The sequence below is a fragment of the Rhododendron vialii genome, chromosome 8a, assembly GCF_030253575.1.
Source record: "Rhododendron vialii isolate Sample 1 chromosome 8a, ASM3025357v1".
Classification (NCBI taxonomy): Eukaryota; Viridiplantae; Streptophyta; class Magnoliopsida; order Ericales; family Ericaceae; genus Rhododendron; species Rhododendron vialii.
This window is the reverse complement of record NC_080564.1, coordinates 15,677,195-15,692,970: the sequence shown is the minus strand read 5'-3', so window position 1 is coordinate 15,692,970 and position 15,776 is coordinate 15,677,195. Positions and strand designations below refer to the sequence as shown.

The following is a 15,776-nucleotide window of genomic DNA, read 5'->3' as shown; positions in this document are numbered from 1 at the left end:
GGATAATAAGTCGTAATATTGCTTAGTGAGGAACTTTTTGTCCGATATTCTATATATCTGTAGAAATTTCAAATTTATAAACCTGACTCAATTTTATATTTGAAATCTCTCTGCTTATTTATTTATATTTGATTATTCAAACACAAATGCATATTTGGAATCAACTAAATCTCACATTCAGAGATAGTAAAAGAGAGGTGTGAAAAAGTTGGTTCAATGGCTCCTCTGCAATTGAAGGTGAGATACTAATGATATTCTTTTATTTTAATATTTTTTTTCCGTACTTCAATCAATTGGATTTTGTTGGGTTCAAGAAGCATGTTAAATTTTGGATTTTTATGTTCGGCTAATGCACCACAGTAATGGATTCAATCTTTTTTTTCTTAATAATATGAGTGTTCTAACTACTAGATAGCTTCTCTTTTCAAGATATGATCCGTCTATAGATTTGTGGAGAGACAATTAAGCGGCAAGGAAAATGATATAAAAACTATGTACATGTTTTTTATTTAGACTGTGTTTAGAATAATGTGTTGCGTCGCATCCACTAATAGCATATACGATGTGACGTTCAACTCTCCACTCGTGGTTGAACCGATACCCATCCGCCCCATCGCTGCTTCCATTGACTTGTGTAATTACATTTGGTTGGAGTTAATATCCAATTATAATGCCAAATCGCCAATTCATTCGCGCGCCCTGTAAGAGTGGGCGATCACATCGGACCACCACAAGCATCCGATCCCTCCGCCACGTAAGGACTCTCTCTCTCACTCTCACTCTCTCTCTCTCTCGCTTTCGCACGCTCTCTCGATCATGGACTTACCAATTTTCTATAAAGTGAAGAGGTCATCCCTACTATCTTTCTAGCCATCTTTCAGAATTCCATGGCCGATTCTCCCCTGAAGAAACCAGAGCTCTTTGAACTCAACAATGGAACCATGCAGATCAAGGTCTCCAACTATGGCTGCACCATCACCTCCTTGTCCGTACCCGACAAACATGGTAATGTGGATCCCAGTTTTGTTCGCTTCGCTTCTCTTCTTATCGAGATCTAATTTCTCTATATAGGCGAGTCATTCATGTATGTATTGTCTCAACTTTTCTAGGAAACCTAGCTGATGTTGTTCTCGGATTCGACTCTCTAGAACCCTATCAGGTTAGTTCCCTTTCACTAGTTTTTTTTTTCAAGCCGTATACATCTGTTATCACTGCGAAAGAGAGATTACACCGAAGAAATTAGAAACAGAGAGGAGAGACTACTGAATCTTATTTCCCAAAAGTAGAGTAGAGAAACAATACAAAAGAATCCACACAAAATACATTGGGCCTCAGCTGTATATACAGCTCGGTAACCTCGCTAACCGCCTCACAACTCTCTTGCTCCTAACAGGCTAACAATGAAGCAGAATATTAGCTAATTGCACTAAGCTCCCAATTACAAGAATTATTTACAATTTAGCCCTGAAATCATAACATTCCCTTCTCCTTAGAAACAGCCTTGACCTCAAGGCTGTAAGTTGGGAAACTTCTTGGTAATGGTGTCATAATCTTCCCAAGTAGCATCCTCAGGAAAAGATCTAGACCACTGAATTAGCCATTGAACCACAGCCTTGTTCTGCCTCTTGATCATTCTTCTATTGAGTATAGCTACGGGTTCCATTTGTAAGTTGCCATCAGGTGAGACTGGAGGAAGAGTGGATTGTGCAGTCACATTTTGGCCTAACCTCCTTTTGAGTAAAGAAACATGGAACACTGGATGGATTTTGGCATCATCAGGAAGTTGTAACTTGTAAGCCACAGTCCCAATCTTTTGAATGATTTGAAAAGGCCCATAGAATTTAGGAGCCAGCTTCATATTTCTGTGTAAGGCTAAAGTAGTCTGCCTGTAAGGCTGCAGCCTCAAATAAACCCAATCATGCAATGCAAACTCCCTTTCCGATCTATTTTTATCAGCATAGAACTTCATTCTCCCCTGAGCTATCTGCAAATTCTCCTTAAGCATTCTAGAAATGGCACCTCTTTCCCTTGCCCAATTGTCCACTTCAGCCACAGGAGAAGAGCCTGGTATATATAAGGCCTGATCTGGTGGTGATTGCCCATAAACAGCATAATATGGGGTGGTTTTAATGGCTGAATGGTATGTGGTATTGTACCACCATTCAGCTAGTGGTAACCACTTTGACCAGTTCTTGGGACAATCCCCTGACACACACCTTAGATAATTTTCCAAACACTTGTTCAAGATTTCAGTTTGGCCATCAGATTGTGGATGGTAGGATGTGCTCAAATTCAGTTGACAGCCTTGAAGCTTGAAAAATTCCTGCCAGAATCTACTAGTGAACACAGCATCTCTGTCAGACACAATAGAATTTGGCATTCCATGGAGCTTGTAAACATAATCCAAGAATTGCTGAGCAACATCCTTAGCTGTATAAGGATGAGATAAGGCCATGAAATGCCCATATTTGCTTAACCTATCCACTACCACCAAAATAACAGACTTACCATGGGATGCAGGAAGCCCTTCTATAAAATCCATTGATAAATCAGACCATATCTTCTCAGGAATTTGGATAGGTTGCAGCAAACCTGGATACTTAACAGCTTCACTCTTGAATCTTTGACAAATATCGCATTGGCCAATGAATTGTTGTACATCATTCTTAAGATTTTTCCAATACAAAGTCCTCTTAATCCTTCTAGTGGTTTTATCAATACCAGAATGACCCCCAACTGAAGAATTATGATAGGCAGTAAGGATTTTCTGCTTGAGAACTGAACAATCACCCACTACCACTTTGCCTTTGTATGTCAACAATTGATCGTGCCACACATAATGCTTGTGAGAGGCAGGGTCACTGATGAGGTCTTGGATAAGTGCTTGAATAGCTGGATCATTAAGCCAACCCAACTTAACTTCTGCCAACCAATTATAATTGAGTACTGAAAGTGCTTGCAAAGTAGCATCACCATTGTTATCATTACCTTTTCTGGATAAAGCATCAGCTGCCAAATTCTCCTTTCCCACCTTGTAGACAATCTCATAATCAAACCCTAGTAACTTTGTGATCCATTTCTGTTGAAAAGGGGTAGCAACCCTTTGTTCCATTAAGTGTTTCAGGCTTTGTTGATCAGTTCTGATAATAAAATGTCTCCCCAATAAGTAATGCCTCCACTTAAGAACAGCCAACACTATTGCCATCAATTCTTTTTCATAAGTAGACAATACCTGATCCCTCAAGGAAAGAACTTTACTCCAAAATGTAATGGGATGGCCTTCTTGAATCAATACTGCCCCCAAACCCTTACCTGAAGCATCAGATTCAATGACAAATTCCTTAGTATAATCTGGCAGTGCTAAAACTGGAGTAGTAACCATAGCAATTTTCAGTTGTTCAAAGGCTTGAGTAGCAGCCTCAGTCCAATGGAAAGACTCCTTCCTTAGTAGTTGGGTAAGCGGCTCACTGATCTTGCCATAATTCCTAACAAATCTTCTATAATACCCAGTTAAACCCAAGAATCCCCTAAGCTGTTTCAAATCAGTAGGAACTGGCCAATGAGTCATGGCCTCAATCTTGGTTGACTCAGCTGAAACCCCTTCATTAGAAATCATATGTCCCAGATATTCCACCCTTTGTTTGCCAAAAACACACTTCGTCATTTTAGCGTAAAACTGGTTAGCCTTCAAAATCTGCAAGGTGGTTTTCAAATGTTGTAGATGCTCAAGCCAGGTCTTGCTATACACCAATATATCATCAAAGAATACCAGAATAAACTTTCTCAAATGATTCCTGAATATCTCATTCATAAGACTCTGAAATGTTGATGGTGCATTAGTTAAACCAAAGGGCATTACTAAGTATTCATAATGCCCTGCATGTGTTCGAAAAGCAGTCTTGGGAATATCAGGGGAATGAACTCTTATTTGGTGATAGCCAGATCTAAGGTCCAGTTTAGAAAAGAATGTGGCCCCATTGAGTTCATCCAATAGCTCATCTATAACAGGAATAGGAAATTTATCCTTAATTGTGACCTTAGTTAGAGCTCGATAATCCACACACATCCTCCAACCTGCATCTTTCTTTCGTACTAACAGCACTGTAGAAGAAAATGGACTAACACTTTCTAATCACACCAGATTTCAGTAATTCAGCCACAATCTTCTCAATTTCATTTTTCTGAAAATAAGGATACCTGTAGGGCCTGGTGCTAGTTGGCTCAGCATCTGGTTTGAGTGGAATATGATGATCATGAGGTCTCATGGGAGGTAATCCAGTCGGTTCCTTAAAGATGTCCTCAAAGCTGTCAAGCATCTTCATTTCAAGATCTGTTGTTGCGCATCGGTATCTCCAACATGCAAGGAAAAAATTTGAGCTGCAAGCACTCCTGAAACACTTTTCTTAAGAATTTTGTTCATCTTGCTACTATCAACCAAAGAATTTTCCTCCTTGCCTCCTTTGAGCACGTGTTTTTTCCCATTGAGATGAAATTCCATGCAAAGATTCTGAAAATCCCATGTAATAGGTCCTAAAGTAGATAGCCATTGTATACCAAGCACCATGTCACATCCCTGCAGTGGTAACACTCTCATGTCTGCCTTGAAATCAGTCCCTTGCATCTGCCATTCAAAGTTCTTACACACAGCCTTGTTGTGCATCCTTGTACCATCAGCTACCATAACTGGTAGGGCTTCAGTCTCATCTACCAAACAGCCTGTTCTCTTAACTATTTCAGGGCTAAGGAAGTTATTTGTACTTCCTGAATCTATGAGAATCATCATCAATCGTTTCTTCTTATTACCTCTAACTCTCATGGTCCGGAAAGATACAGATCCAGTAATGGCATTCAAAGAAATTTGGAGTTCTTCTTCCTTTTCCTGTTCCCCATCATTCTCTTCTTCTCCTTCTTGGTCTGACTTTAGATCTTCCCCATCCCCTTCCAAGGCAAATAATTGCTTTTTCTTACATTCATGTCCTTTAGACCATTTTTCATTACACTTGAAACACAAACCTTTAGCCCTCTTCTCATCAAAAGTCTTATTTTCTCTTCTGTGGGAACCATTGTAAGTAGTACCCCAATGACTACCAACCGTTGATTGCGTAACAGCATAATCAGGTTTTGTAGGAGCAGATCTGGTCTTTTTAGTAATAGCCTCAATACTATTTTCCTGCAACTTAGCCAACCCAATGGCTTGAGTGATAATAGTAGGCCTGAACATTTGTACCCTAGTCTTAACCTCCTCTTTAAGTCCATTAATGAAACAGCTAATGAAGAAAGATTCAGGCAAATTGGTAGTACAATTGGCCAATTCTTCGAACTGTTCTTGATAAACCCGAACTGTGGTGGTATGCCTCAACTTAGTAAGGTCACCCATAGCATCTTCATATGTGTTTGGCCCAAATCTTGACACTATTCCGTCTTTAAACAAAACCCAGGACATTTGGCCATGGCATTTTTCAAACCACTGGTACCAATTTAGGGCTTCGCCCTCCAAATGTTGGGTAGCCAATTTCACCCTATTGTTGTTCTCTATCATATTGTAATCAAAGAATCGTTCACATTTATACACCCAACCAGATGGATCTTCACCACTAAACTTAGGAAAATCAATTCGAGCGAATCTGGTATTGAATTGTGGAAGAACATCGTGATTAGGGTTTCGTACCTGAGGAATTACATCAATCTCCGGAGGAGAATGCAACACCTTTTGTGAAATCTGATCATATTTCAGGTTCATTCCAGTGATTAACTCCTTAATCTCGACCAAGTCACACAAAGAAGTCTTGATCTCTTGGATTTCAACAGCTTGTTTATCAGAGTTTTCCTTCAAGAAGCGAACTGCTTCTTCAGCCTTCTTGATTTCTTGCAATCTAGTTCCGTCTGCCATTGATGGATAACCTCACAAGCTGAGAAAGGCCCGCTTTGATACCATTGTTATGACTGAGAAAGAGAGATTACACCGAAGAAATTAGAAACATAGAGGAGAGACTATTGAATCTTATTTCCCAAAAGTAGAGTAGAGAAACAATACAAAAGAATCCACACAAAATACATTGGGCCTCAGCCGTATATAGCACAGCTCGGTAACCTTGCTAACCGCCTCACAACTCTCTTGCTCCTAACAACAAAACAGAATATTAGCTAATTGCACTAAGCTCCCAATTACAAGAATTATTTACAATTTAGCCCTGAAATCATAACAACATCCAAGGGGGTTGGGGCTAAAGTTAGTAAGTTAGAGCCCAGGGGTCCAAAGGCTGTCAACGCCCCTGAGGGGGCTCGAACCCTAGGCTCCCACAAGGAAAGGACCAGGAAATACCATTGGGCTACAAGCCCGTTGGTCACTAGTTGTTTTTTTATGGCAATTATTTTCATTTCACTGGGGATTTGTTTGATTACAAAGAAAATTATGATGGAAAGGGAAACTAAGTAAAGGAAAAGAGAGTGAGAAGAAAAGTTATTTTCATCTATGCATTTGATTAAAACAAAAGGTCTTAGAAGATACTTGTAACAGAATACTTATTGTTACTAACTCACTCTTAACCTAGAATGCGGATTTTGATAGAAAAGGAAAAATGATGAGGATATTAGGGAAGGCCATAAAAAGATTGGCAACTTTCACAAGAAAATAGAACTTTCTTGTGTTTTAACAAGAAAGTGGAAGCTATGTAACAATGCTTAAATGGGTTGTACAACAAAATTTACTTTCTAGCACTATCTAATATTTTCATGCTAATAAAACGCTGTGGAAGTATTTTTTTTTCTCTTTCTGGTATGTTCTATCGTTTTTACTCTAATCAAACAGACCCCAGGGGAGTAACATTTTTCGAAGGGGTGTTTGGGAGACATTTGATTGGAGTATTTGTTGGATTCTTGACTAGGCACTTCAATCTTGTATTGAAAATACACTCTCTCCTATTCAAATAAAATGGATTCTGGAAATTTCTGATGCATTTTGCTTAAATGATAGGTTTGTGACCATAGGTTGGCTAGGAGTGTTGATGGACAGATAGCTCAAATGTTAGAGTGATTGTTTATTTGCATATTGAAGACGAAAACTAAGAAACCAATTGTGGTATACTACCAACTAGGAAGTCAATATTGTCTGTTGGAAATTGTCCCACATCGGTTAATTATCTCCTCCAAAACTAGTATATGAGCCTGGACGGCCTCTCCACTCATTGCCAATTGGTCTTAAGTTGGATGCTTCAACATGGTATCTGACCTAGGTTTTCGGAGGCTTTTCCCCCTTGTTTGTGCCATAGTTGCGTTTTGTTTCATTGTGATCCGTGTGTTCCGGATCCTTTGTTGGCCTCTCCATGTGTGAGTCGGGGGTCGCACGTGAGGGGGAGTGTTGGAAATTGTCCTACATCAGTTAATTATCTCCTCAAAAACTAGTATATGAGCCTGGGCGGCCTCTCCACTCATTGCCAATTGGTTTTGATTTGGATGCTTTAACATTGTCGAAGGTTTGATTTTTCTGCCTCATTATGGGCTTTCTTGAGTGTTTTGTCTCGTTGATAAAATTCTTGTGATTCAAGAAAGCTCGAATATGACACATGACACATGTGAGACATATACAAGTTATGGACACGTTGAGCATAACTTGTATTGATATATACCTGTATAGTACTTCAAATTCATGTAAACTAAATGATGTAGGGTGATTTTAGGAGAAATCGTTGTGGTTTTGGATAAGAAACATGAATAGAACTTGGGTTAAGTGTGCTAAGAAGAGGAGGAGAAGATAGAAAAAGAGATGCTCCACCCATGCAAGAGTTAGGGAATTTCTTCAAGGATGGGAACTCCAATCACGGCGACCGCAACCTCGTTTATTCAAATTCAATTGTTAACTCTATTCCTTAAAATGAAATCCAATTTATAAGCTATGAAAAGGCTATTTTAATCTTAGATGTCTTCATAGGACGAACGTAATTGTGTTACAAAAGAATCTTATAATGGATGAATACATTAAAGAAGACTTGTGAATGCTCCTAGTTATAAATGCATAACAATTACTATATGCAATGAATTTCATGTGGTGAATGTATCTGAAATTCATGTAACTAGTAGATCTGTGTGAACGACCGATGCTGCCCCTGATTAGGATCTCTGCAATTACCAACATACCCTCATCTACAATACTACCAATTTTGTTGGCTTCATTATTCTCCCGTGGTTGGAAAAAACTCAACCTTGAGTTTTGTTTTTTGTAAGTATGAAAATTGTAGGGTGTCAGAGTCAACCATCCACACAGACCCTTTTGAAGCAACAATGAGAAAGACCAAATGGTCAAACTCTATGTCGCACTATGGGTTCCATCGAATATTGAGAATAATAAATTCAATGTGATCATCTTCTGTTGCTGACAAAGCGTAGAGTTCCGCCTTTGTACAAACCACTGCTTTTACTTCCCTGATGTGCAAATTATGATTGCAATGTTGTTGCTGACTTGCTTCACTTTCGATAATTATTTCATAATTGGCTTTGTTTATGTCCCATGCAACATGGTTAATATGGTTAATGTCTGGTTGTCTGGTTTCTTCAGTTACATCGTCAGCCTCATGATATTCTCCTAGAGAGCAATTACCAACTTCTTGTAATGCTTTTGTTTTATATTGATCACCTACTAACGTGGCAACACCAATTTTTAACGTATAGACATCACTATTTAATGTTGTAACATCACTTTTCAAAGTTCTAACACCTTCCTGGGTAGCATGAAGGTCTTTGAAAAGGGATTCAACGCTGGAATTTAGTTTGTTAGTGTTCACCATTATTAGAATGCAAGATTACGGCGTTACGCTATAATACCGAACTGATGTTGGAAGATTTTGGGACACTTGAGAGTCTTGCCGCCTACAATAGGAATCGCAATGGTTTTGGTTTGGAAACAAGAAAAGAACTTGGGTTAAGTGCGCAAAGAAGAAGAGAAGGAGAAGGGAGAGAAATAGGTGCTTCACCTTTGCTAGGGTCGGAGATGGACCTATTATTCGATCTTTTGATTGCAGATCCCGAAGACCTTCCGAGACTCGAAGATTTTGAAGATAGGTATCTAAAAGAGATCTACAGAAAAATAGACATTTATATCTGCAAGGACCGTAGTGCCAATCATGAAAACTGCAGCCTTGTTTACTAAAATTCAATAATCAACTCTATGCCTTAAAAGGAATCACATTCAAATTTATAAGCCATCCAAAGCTATTCTAATTCCTAGATGTCTTGATAGAACAGACCTAAATGTGTTTTAGTGAATCCGGCAATAGATGAATACATTGAGTAGGACTTGTGCATGCCCCTAGTTATAAATAAATCTATTGAACCTAACAATAGCTACATGCAATGATGTAACATGTGGTGAATGTGTCTATATGTAAGTTCATGTAACTAGTAGACCGATGTGATGACCTTGAACACCAATGCTGCCCTTGATTAAGAGCTCTCTATTACCTAACTACCCTGGTCTACTAAACATGTTTTCTATCAAATTAGGAAAAGAGACATGCGTAAATTGATGTTATGAAGATTATAAAACACTACTCACTACTAAGTATTCATGAACTAAGCATCAAGGCAATTTTGATGACAGCTCAACTTCTTAAAAAGTCGTGTTCTAATCTGTCCCTCACTTGTCCTACGTAAAAAATGTAACTTAAAAGTCGGATTCGTATCTTGTGTCCAATACGTGTCGAGAGTGTTGTGTCATGTCTGTACCTGACTCATATCGGACACGGATAGGTGAGGCCGATAGATGTGTAGTGCTTCTTAGCTTACAATACTTGTATGTCTCCCATAAACTAGAGAAAAAGCAAACAAAAATAGCAGTTTGTATTCAACTATTCAAGAGATGGAATGTGGATGTCACCCCCCTGGACAGTTAGAATTTCATTTTGTGATAATTTGTGATATGTGGAGTGTTTCCTTTTTTGTCAGAATGGTGCTTCACCTTTCTTTGGCTGCATCGTGGGTCGGGTTGCAAATAGGATCAAGGACGGAAAGTTTACACTTGATGGGGTTCAATACACTCTGCCCATCAACAAGCCCCCAAATAGCCTCCATGGTATTTTCTATTTGCATAACTTCTTGAATCCTAATACGTTGTCCTGTCTGCTTAGTATGAGGGCATTATTTTTAACAAACATATGCCTAGCTCAATTGGTTGTACCCTTGCTTTCATGGAAGAGTTTTGGGGTTGAAGCTTACGGAGTAGCCTTGAGCGTCCTACCCTTGGCAAAAACAAGGGGACAAATAACTTGTTTTTAATTTTACTTTAGCCCAGTCAATTAACATGGCATCTCTTTTAAATTCAGGTCACAGTAATTTCAGTTGAAAGTGGCATGCATTTTGTCAACTTGTACAGTTATGAATTTACTTGGCCAGCATGTCTTTTTTGTTAATACAAGGTTATAAATGAATGAAGTAAGACCTGAATATTACCCCAAGGAATCTACACCTACTGGGGTATTAGAATCCACATTAATGCAAGATAAACAAGTAGAGCTTTATTAATTCATTGTTTGTGGATCCTACATGAGAAAGACATTGATAAATCATTAAGAATAAATCTAACTTGGCATCTGGTGTCCGCACTAACTCTCCCGGGGTGAGCAAAACGCAGCTTAATAGAGTATGGTCTCATATCGCTCTGGTATTACTCAAGCAAATTAGGTGCCACCTGCTGTAACTTGTCTCCAGTAATCCAACTAGAGTTTGACACAGGCCAGTTGGACCCACGAACAAGGAAACACTAGAGACCACCTTCCACAGTTGGACAATCTCATCATCTAAGAAAGCATCAATAGTATTATCTTGTGCTGAGGGAACAAGGAAATAGGGCAGTAGTATGTGGGTATTTGGTGGGTTGGGGGAGTCAACAAAGAAGCGGGAGGAATATAAACACGAGGCTGATGCCTGATAAGTTACCAAATCCTCTATGATACAAGCAGAGCTAATGTCATAGTCTGGTGGAAGGTCTAGAACTTATGCACTTGTACCAGTCTGTTTGAAAATTGCGAAACGGCCAGCCGTATGAGATTGCAATTTACGAGCAGTGTCGACTGGGTCTAGGTTCTTTGGGGTTGATTTACTTGTTTGGAGTTAATTGTTTGTATTGAAATGGCTCAAAAAGGTAGAGGAAGACTATGGGCTAGAGGTAGGGAAGGTGTGGTGAAGAATGGTGAAAGGTTGAATGTTATTCCACAATGTGGAAGGCAAAATGATTGCAATTCGAAAGATAATCGGAATGAGATTAAAGATTTGAGTGAAGAAATAACTAACTTGGTTGAATGGGTGTGGCGTTTGCAACATCCGATGAAAAGAATGGATTGCATTCCATTGGAAAATCGTTATGGTGCTCCACATTGGCGTAGAGCAAATTTGGTTAGATTTAAATACATATTGGTGAATGATGCTGATAATGGACTTCCCATGTTTTGTGGAAACCCACTAGAGTTTTTTGGTTGGTTGAACACCATTGAGAGTGTTTTTAAATATTGTTGTGTTACCAAAGAAAAGAAGGTGAAATTGGTATCTACTTTCCCTAAGGGAAGAGCTTCGGATTCGTGGACACAACTCAAAGTTAGTCGACAAAGGAGAGGCAAATAAAAGATTACTCAAGGAGGAATTCTTACCTTTCCATCAACATCCCAATGCCGATTCCTTGACTAGTTTTGGTAAGAGAACCCAATTGAAAATCAACCTTTAATCGGCACGTTGGAGGCTAGAAATTTGTCACCTAGTGGAATATTCAAATGCTTCAAGCTTGGGGAATCATCTATTGAGTTGGAAGTTGGTGAAAAGGCTAGTGAGCATGTTCTTAATGCCCTTTGTGTTAAGGAGGTAAGAGAACCATGTTGGATGATGATTATGGGCATGCTATTGTTCCAATCTTTGATGAACATCCAAGTGAAGAACTTGAGGGTGTTCTTGAAGATGATTGTATCTTTGAGGTTGACGATTTGTCCATCTTTGTTGAATCTCGAAATGAAGACTTCGGAGGTGAATTTGAAGATGTGCCCGTCTTTGATGAGTTTGGTGTTGATAATGAAGAGGGAATGCTTATTGATATGCTCAAGGAAAGTTTCCTTAGGCCTAGACAAGATGGAGAGGAACTTTTGGAGGAGGGTTATGGAGAAGAGGGAAGTCGTGACCATGAGATTGAAGATTGCTCTCCATAATTGAGTTTCAAGTTGCCTTTGGTACAAAACACTCAACTTGAAGAGTATGGGAATGATATGGAAGCTTGGTTGAACCAAAGGTCGAGGTTGCTTCCAAGTGTTGCCTCATGGGGTGCCCCAATTGGAACATGTTCAAGTTTGTGGTACATTGGTTCCCAAGTCAACACTTCTCTCCACGCCATTCCCTTGGACTTCACCAAAAGAAGCGGAAGCACTCATGGGACAATTTGAAGATCCCTTGCGTATGGGGTTCACTCGAGCGAGTCTTGGGTATGATGTGGTGCACGTTCTTAAATCTTTGAATGGTGATTGGTCTAAGTATATTTTGGGGTTATGTGTTCGGAGATCTTTTGATGGTGTTCTGCTTTATCGAAGACATGCCAAATGGATTCCCTTCATTTGAAATCCACATCCATCCAAACCAGCCTTAAAGATTGTCTCGAGTCATCCATAGTACTATCCTATGATGCACCGACACGGACACGGACACGGATACGGACACCGAAACCGACACCGGGACACGGGAATTCTAAAAAAATGGGGACACGGACACGGGGGGACACGCCACGTGTATATTTATTTATATATAAATAATTAATTAATTATAGTTTAGCACCCAGAAATTTTAAAAATAATAATAATTTGGCCCCAAATTTTTTTAAAAAAAATTACAGTTTGACCCCCAAATTTTTCAAAAATTACAGTTTGGCCCCTAAAATTTTAAAAAAAATTGCAGTTTGGCCCCTGCCGTGTCCCCATCGGTGTCCCCGCCGTGTCCCCAGCGGTGTCCCCCTCAAAATTTAATATTAAAATATGGGACACGCCACGTGGCGTGTCCCGGACGTATCTCCGCGGTGTCCCGCGGTGTCCCCGTGTCCCCGTGTCCTGACACTGCGATTCTTCAACCTCTAGAGGTGTCGGTGCTTCATAGGTACTATCTATCGTTCAGCTGCATATATCTTGATGGATATGCTTGGGACAATGTCATCGCCTGAACAGTGGCAACTTTTTTCTCTGGTAAAGATCATCAGCGTTAAGGCACAGCACCATAGAAAATATTCTTTGGTTTTCAATTTGTACGATTCTTGAATTCTGCCAACCATTCATGCTTACTTTCTGTTAGTGGCATGATTCACCGAAAGAAAATACTGTTATCACGTCCATCTCTTCTTTCACATTTTTACTATAGATGATTTATATCCAAGTACTATACAAAAACTGAATCGGAATATGGGAGAAACAGATTTGAAAGGTATATCAGCATGAAAGTATATTGTTTCTTGTAAAAATGTGGTAGACGTTATATGTAGGGAAAAGCGGTGTTTTATTACCTAAAAAATTCACACCATGCATTTTTTGTGAGAACTTTAATAGTAAGAAACATAGGTTTGTGTACATGTAATACATAGCAATATGAGAGAGACACATGTACCAATTCTTGGAATTGACATGGTACACTTGCTCAAGAATATAGCATTAAAGGTGCAGCATTATGAACCAGTTTTTTTTTTTGCCTTGCCCTGCTTTGTAGGAATAGGTAACGGTATAATTAATACCTCTTTCGTTCCTGAAAAACCACATTGTTGGAATCTCAAGTTGACCATATTTATTTATACACGTGTGGTTGCTTCATTTACCTTGGAAACTCCTTCATTGAATTAATATCTTTATGCTGATACTATGTATCAAATTTACCTACTCTATGGCATCAAGACTGTACGTCCTTTTTGTTTGGTGAAGGACAATTTCACTTTCCATTCTTTTAAAATTGTTACAATTGATTAAAACTTACTACTTTGATCCTCTATACTCTTTATGCTTTTGAACCCGTCTTCTCATCAGGTGGATTCAAGGGTTTTGATAAGGTTGTTTGGGATGTTGTTGAACATAAACAGTGTGAAAATCCATCCATCACTTTCAAGTATCATAGTCGTGATGGCGAGGAAGGTGCCATCTCTCTCTCTCTCTCTCTCTCTCTCTCTCTCTCTCTCTCTCTCACACACACACACACACACAAATATGCAAAAATATTCATTTGTTGCTTTTGGAAAACAGGTTACCCAGGAGACGTTTCTGTAACTGCAACTTACACCCTTACTTCAAGCACAACATTGAGACTTGACATGGAGGCTATTCCTGAAAACAAGCCCACTCCTATCAGTTTAGCTCAGCACACTTACTGGAACTTAGCTGGTCACAACTCTGGAAACATACTCGACCATTCCATTCAAATACATGCATTGCACCTCACTCCTGTGGATCAGAACACTATTCCAACCGGCGAAATCATGCCAGTTAAAGGCACTGCGTTTGATTTCACCAGTGAGAATAAAATCGGGAGCTTGATCGATGATGTTGGCTTAGGTTATGACCACAATTATGTGCTCGACTGTGGGGATGAAAAGATGGGCTTGAGACATGCTGCAAAAGTGGGGGACCCGTCGAGCTCAAGGGTCCTAGACTTGTGGACCAATGCCCCCGGTATGCAATTCTACACTGGTAACTATGTGAATGGGGTTGTGGGTAAAGGTGGAGCTGCATATGGAAAGCACTCTGGACTTTGTTTGGAGACACAGGGATTTCCAAATGCTATCAATCTGCCAAATTTTCCATCTGTGGTTGTTAAACCCGGGGAGACGTATAAACATATCATGTTATTTGAGTTCTCAGTTAAGGTTTAGTCTTCTGATTAAATACTTGAATTAGGTCTGCCTCTTCGGGTCTGTTTATGCCTCAGGATTTTTGGGCCAAAAATAATGTTGACAAAAACTTAAAAGTGTGGATTCTAGAGATGTTTTTCTTGTGGATGAAAATATGTTTGTGGTGTTAGGAATGCATAAGAATGAGAAATTATGTATGGAACGTGCATTGGGGTGGGGTGTTGGTATGGAGTGTGCATTGCTGATCAAAAAAAGAAAGAAAGTATTGTTTGCATTAAGGTCTTGTTTTCGAATGTGGACCTTGAATAAAATCATGCTCACCCCTTAAAAAGTAATACTCCTAATTGTTAGATTAGTGTTGAATATTGCAATAGTTATTTACACGTTTTGAGCAACAAGATGAATAGTTGCGTCTATATCACGAGTGCAACTGACAATAGAGTTATTGGTGGGACTCTTGGGTTCGGAGTCTTCTACTTTTTTTTTTTGTTTTTTTCCTGAAGAGATCGGAATCTTCTACTTCATGGTAGTGGAAAGGTGTGATGGAGTGTGATGGAGATCTTTTCACTAACTTACATTAAGGCCTTGTTCGTTTCCAAATTTTACTTTGTTTTAACTTTGTTTTTCAATCATTACTCTATATCTTTCTTCAATCATTACCCTATTTTTTCAATTATTAATTTCATTTCTCTTTCTCTCTAACTCTCTTCACTCATTACCCCTCTATTCAATCATTATCCTATTCCTCTCTCTATCCACTACCAAAACTAAAACACTCAAAGTTACCAAACGAACAAGGCCTAAGTGAATCGCCCCAACAATCGTCTGTTAATTTAAGCATGACAACGTGAAGGAATTCATCATCACTTCAAAGTTAGTACTTCACACGAAGTGAGGTAGAGAGAGCATTGGAGATTCATTTATGGGCTACACCCAA

At 39.2% G+C, this 15,776-nt stretch overlaps 1 protein-coding gene and 1 long non-coding RNA gene across 6 annotated transcripts; one reads left to right on the top strand and one right to left on the bottom strand.

Moving 5' to 3' along the window:
• Nucleotides 1-438: 438 nt before the first annotated feature.
• On the top strand, nt 439-15,036 carry LOC131335998 (uncharacterized). Of its 5 annotated transcripts, none has more exons than XM_058371602.1 (6): nt 439-754; nt 882-1,005; nt 1,110-1,159; nt 9,937-10,063; nt 14,022-14,126; nt 14,235-15,036. In XM_058371602.1, exons 1-6 carry the CDS (start codon nt 671-673, stop codon nt 14,858-14,860), a joined length of 1,116 nt encoding a protein of 371 aa, XP_058227585.1. In that variant the 5' UTR covers nt 439-670; the 3' UTR covers nt 14,861-15,036. The 5 variants fall into 5 exon arrangements, with proteins under 5 accessions (XP_058227585.1, XP_058227588.1, XP_058227587.1 ...); XM_058371604.1 differs by having other exon boundaries at nt 617-754; nt 871-1,005; XM_058371603.1 differs by having other exon boundaries at nt 673-754; nt 842-1,005.
• Nucleotides 10,848-11,203, bottom strand: LOC131335999 (uncharacterized). The gene is made up of 2 exons (XR_009202711.1): nt 11,062-11,203; nt 10,848-10,964 (listed from the first exon to the last, which is right to left on the bottom strand). It is a non-coding gene; the product is annotated as an uncharacterized LOC131335999 (long non-coding RNA).
• Nucleotides 15,037-15,776: the final 740 nt, after the last annotated feature.

Coding starts and splice junctions, on each gene's coding strand:
- LOC131335998 (XM_058371602.1), top strand. CDS start 671: ATGCCAAATCGCCAATTCATTCGCGCGCCCTGTAAGAGTGGGCGATCA. Junction 755..881: donor GCATCCGATCCCTCCGCCAC/GTAAGGACTCTC, acceptor GCCATCTTTCAG/AATTCCATGGCCGATTCTCC. Junction 14,127..14,234: donor TAGTCGTGATGGCGAGGAAG/GTGCCATCTCTC, acceptor TTTGGAAAACAG/GTTACCCAGGAGACGTTTCT.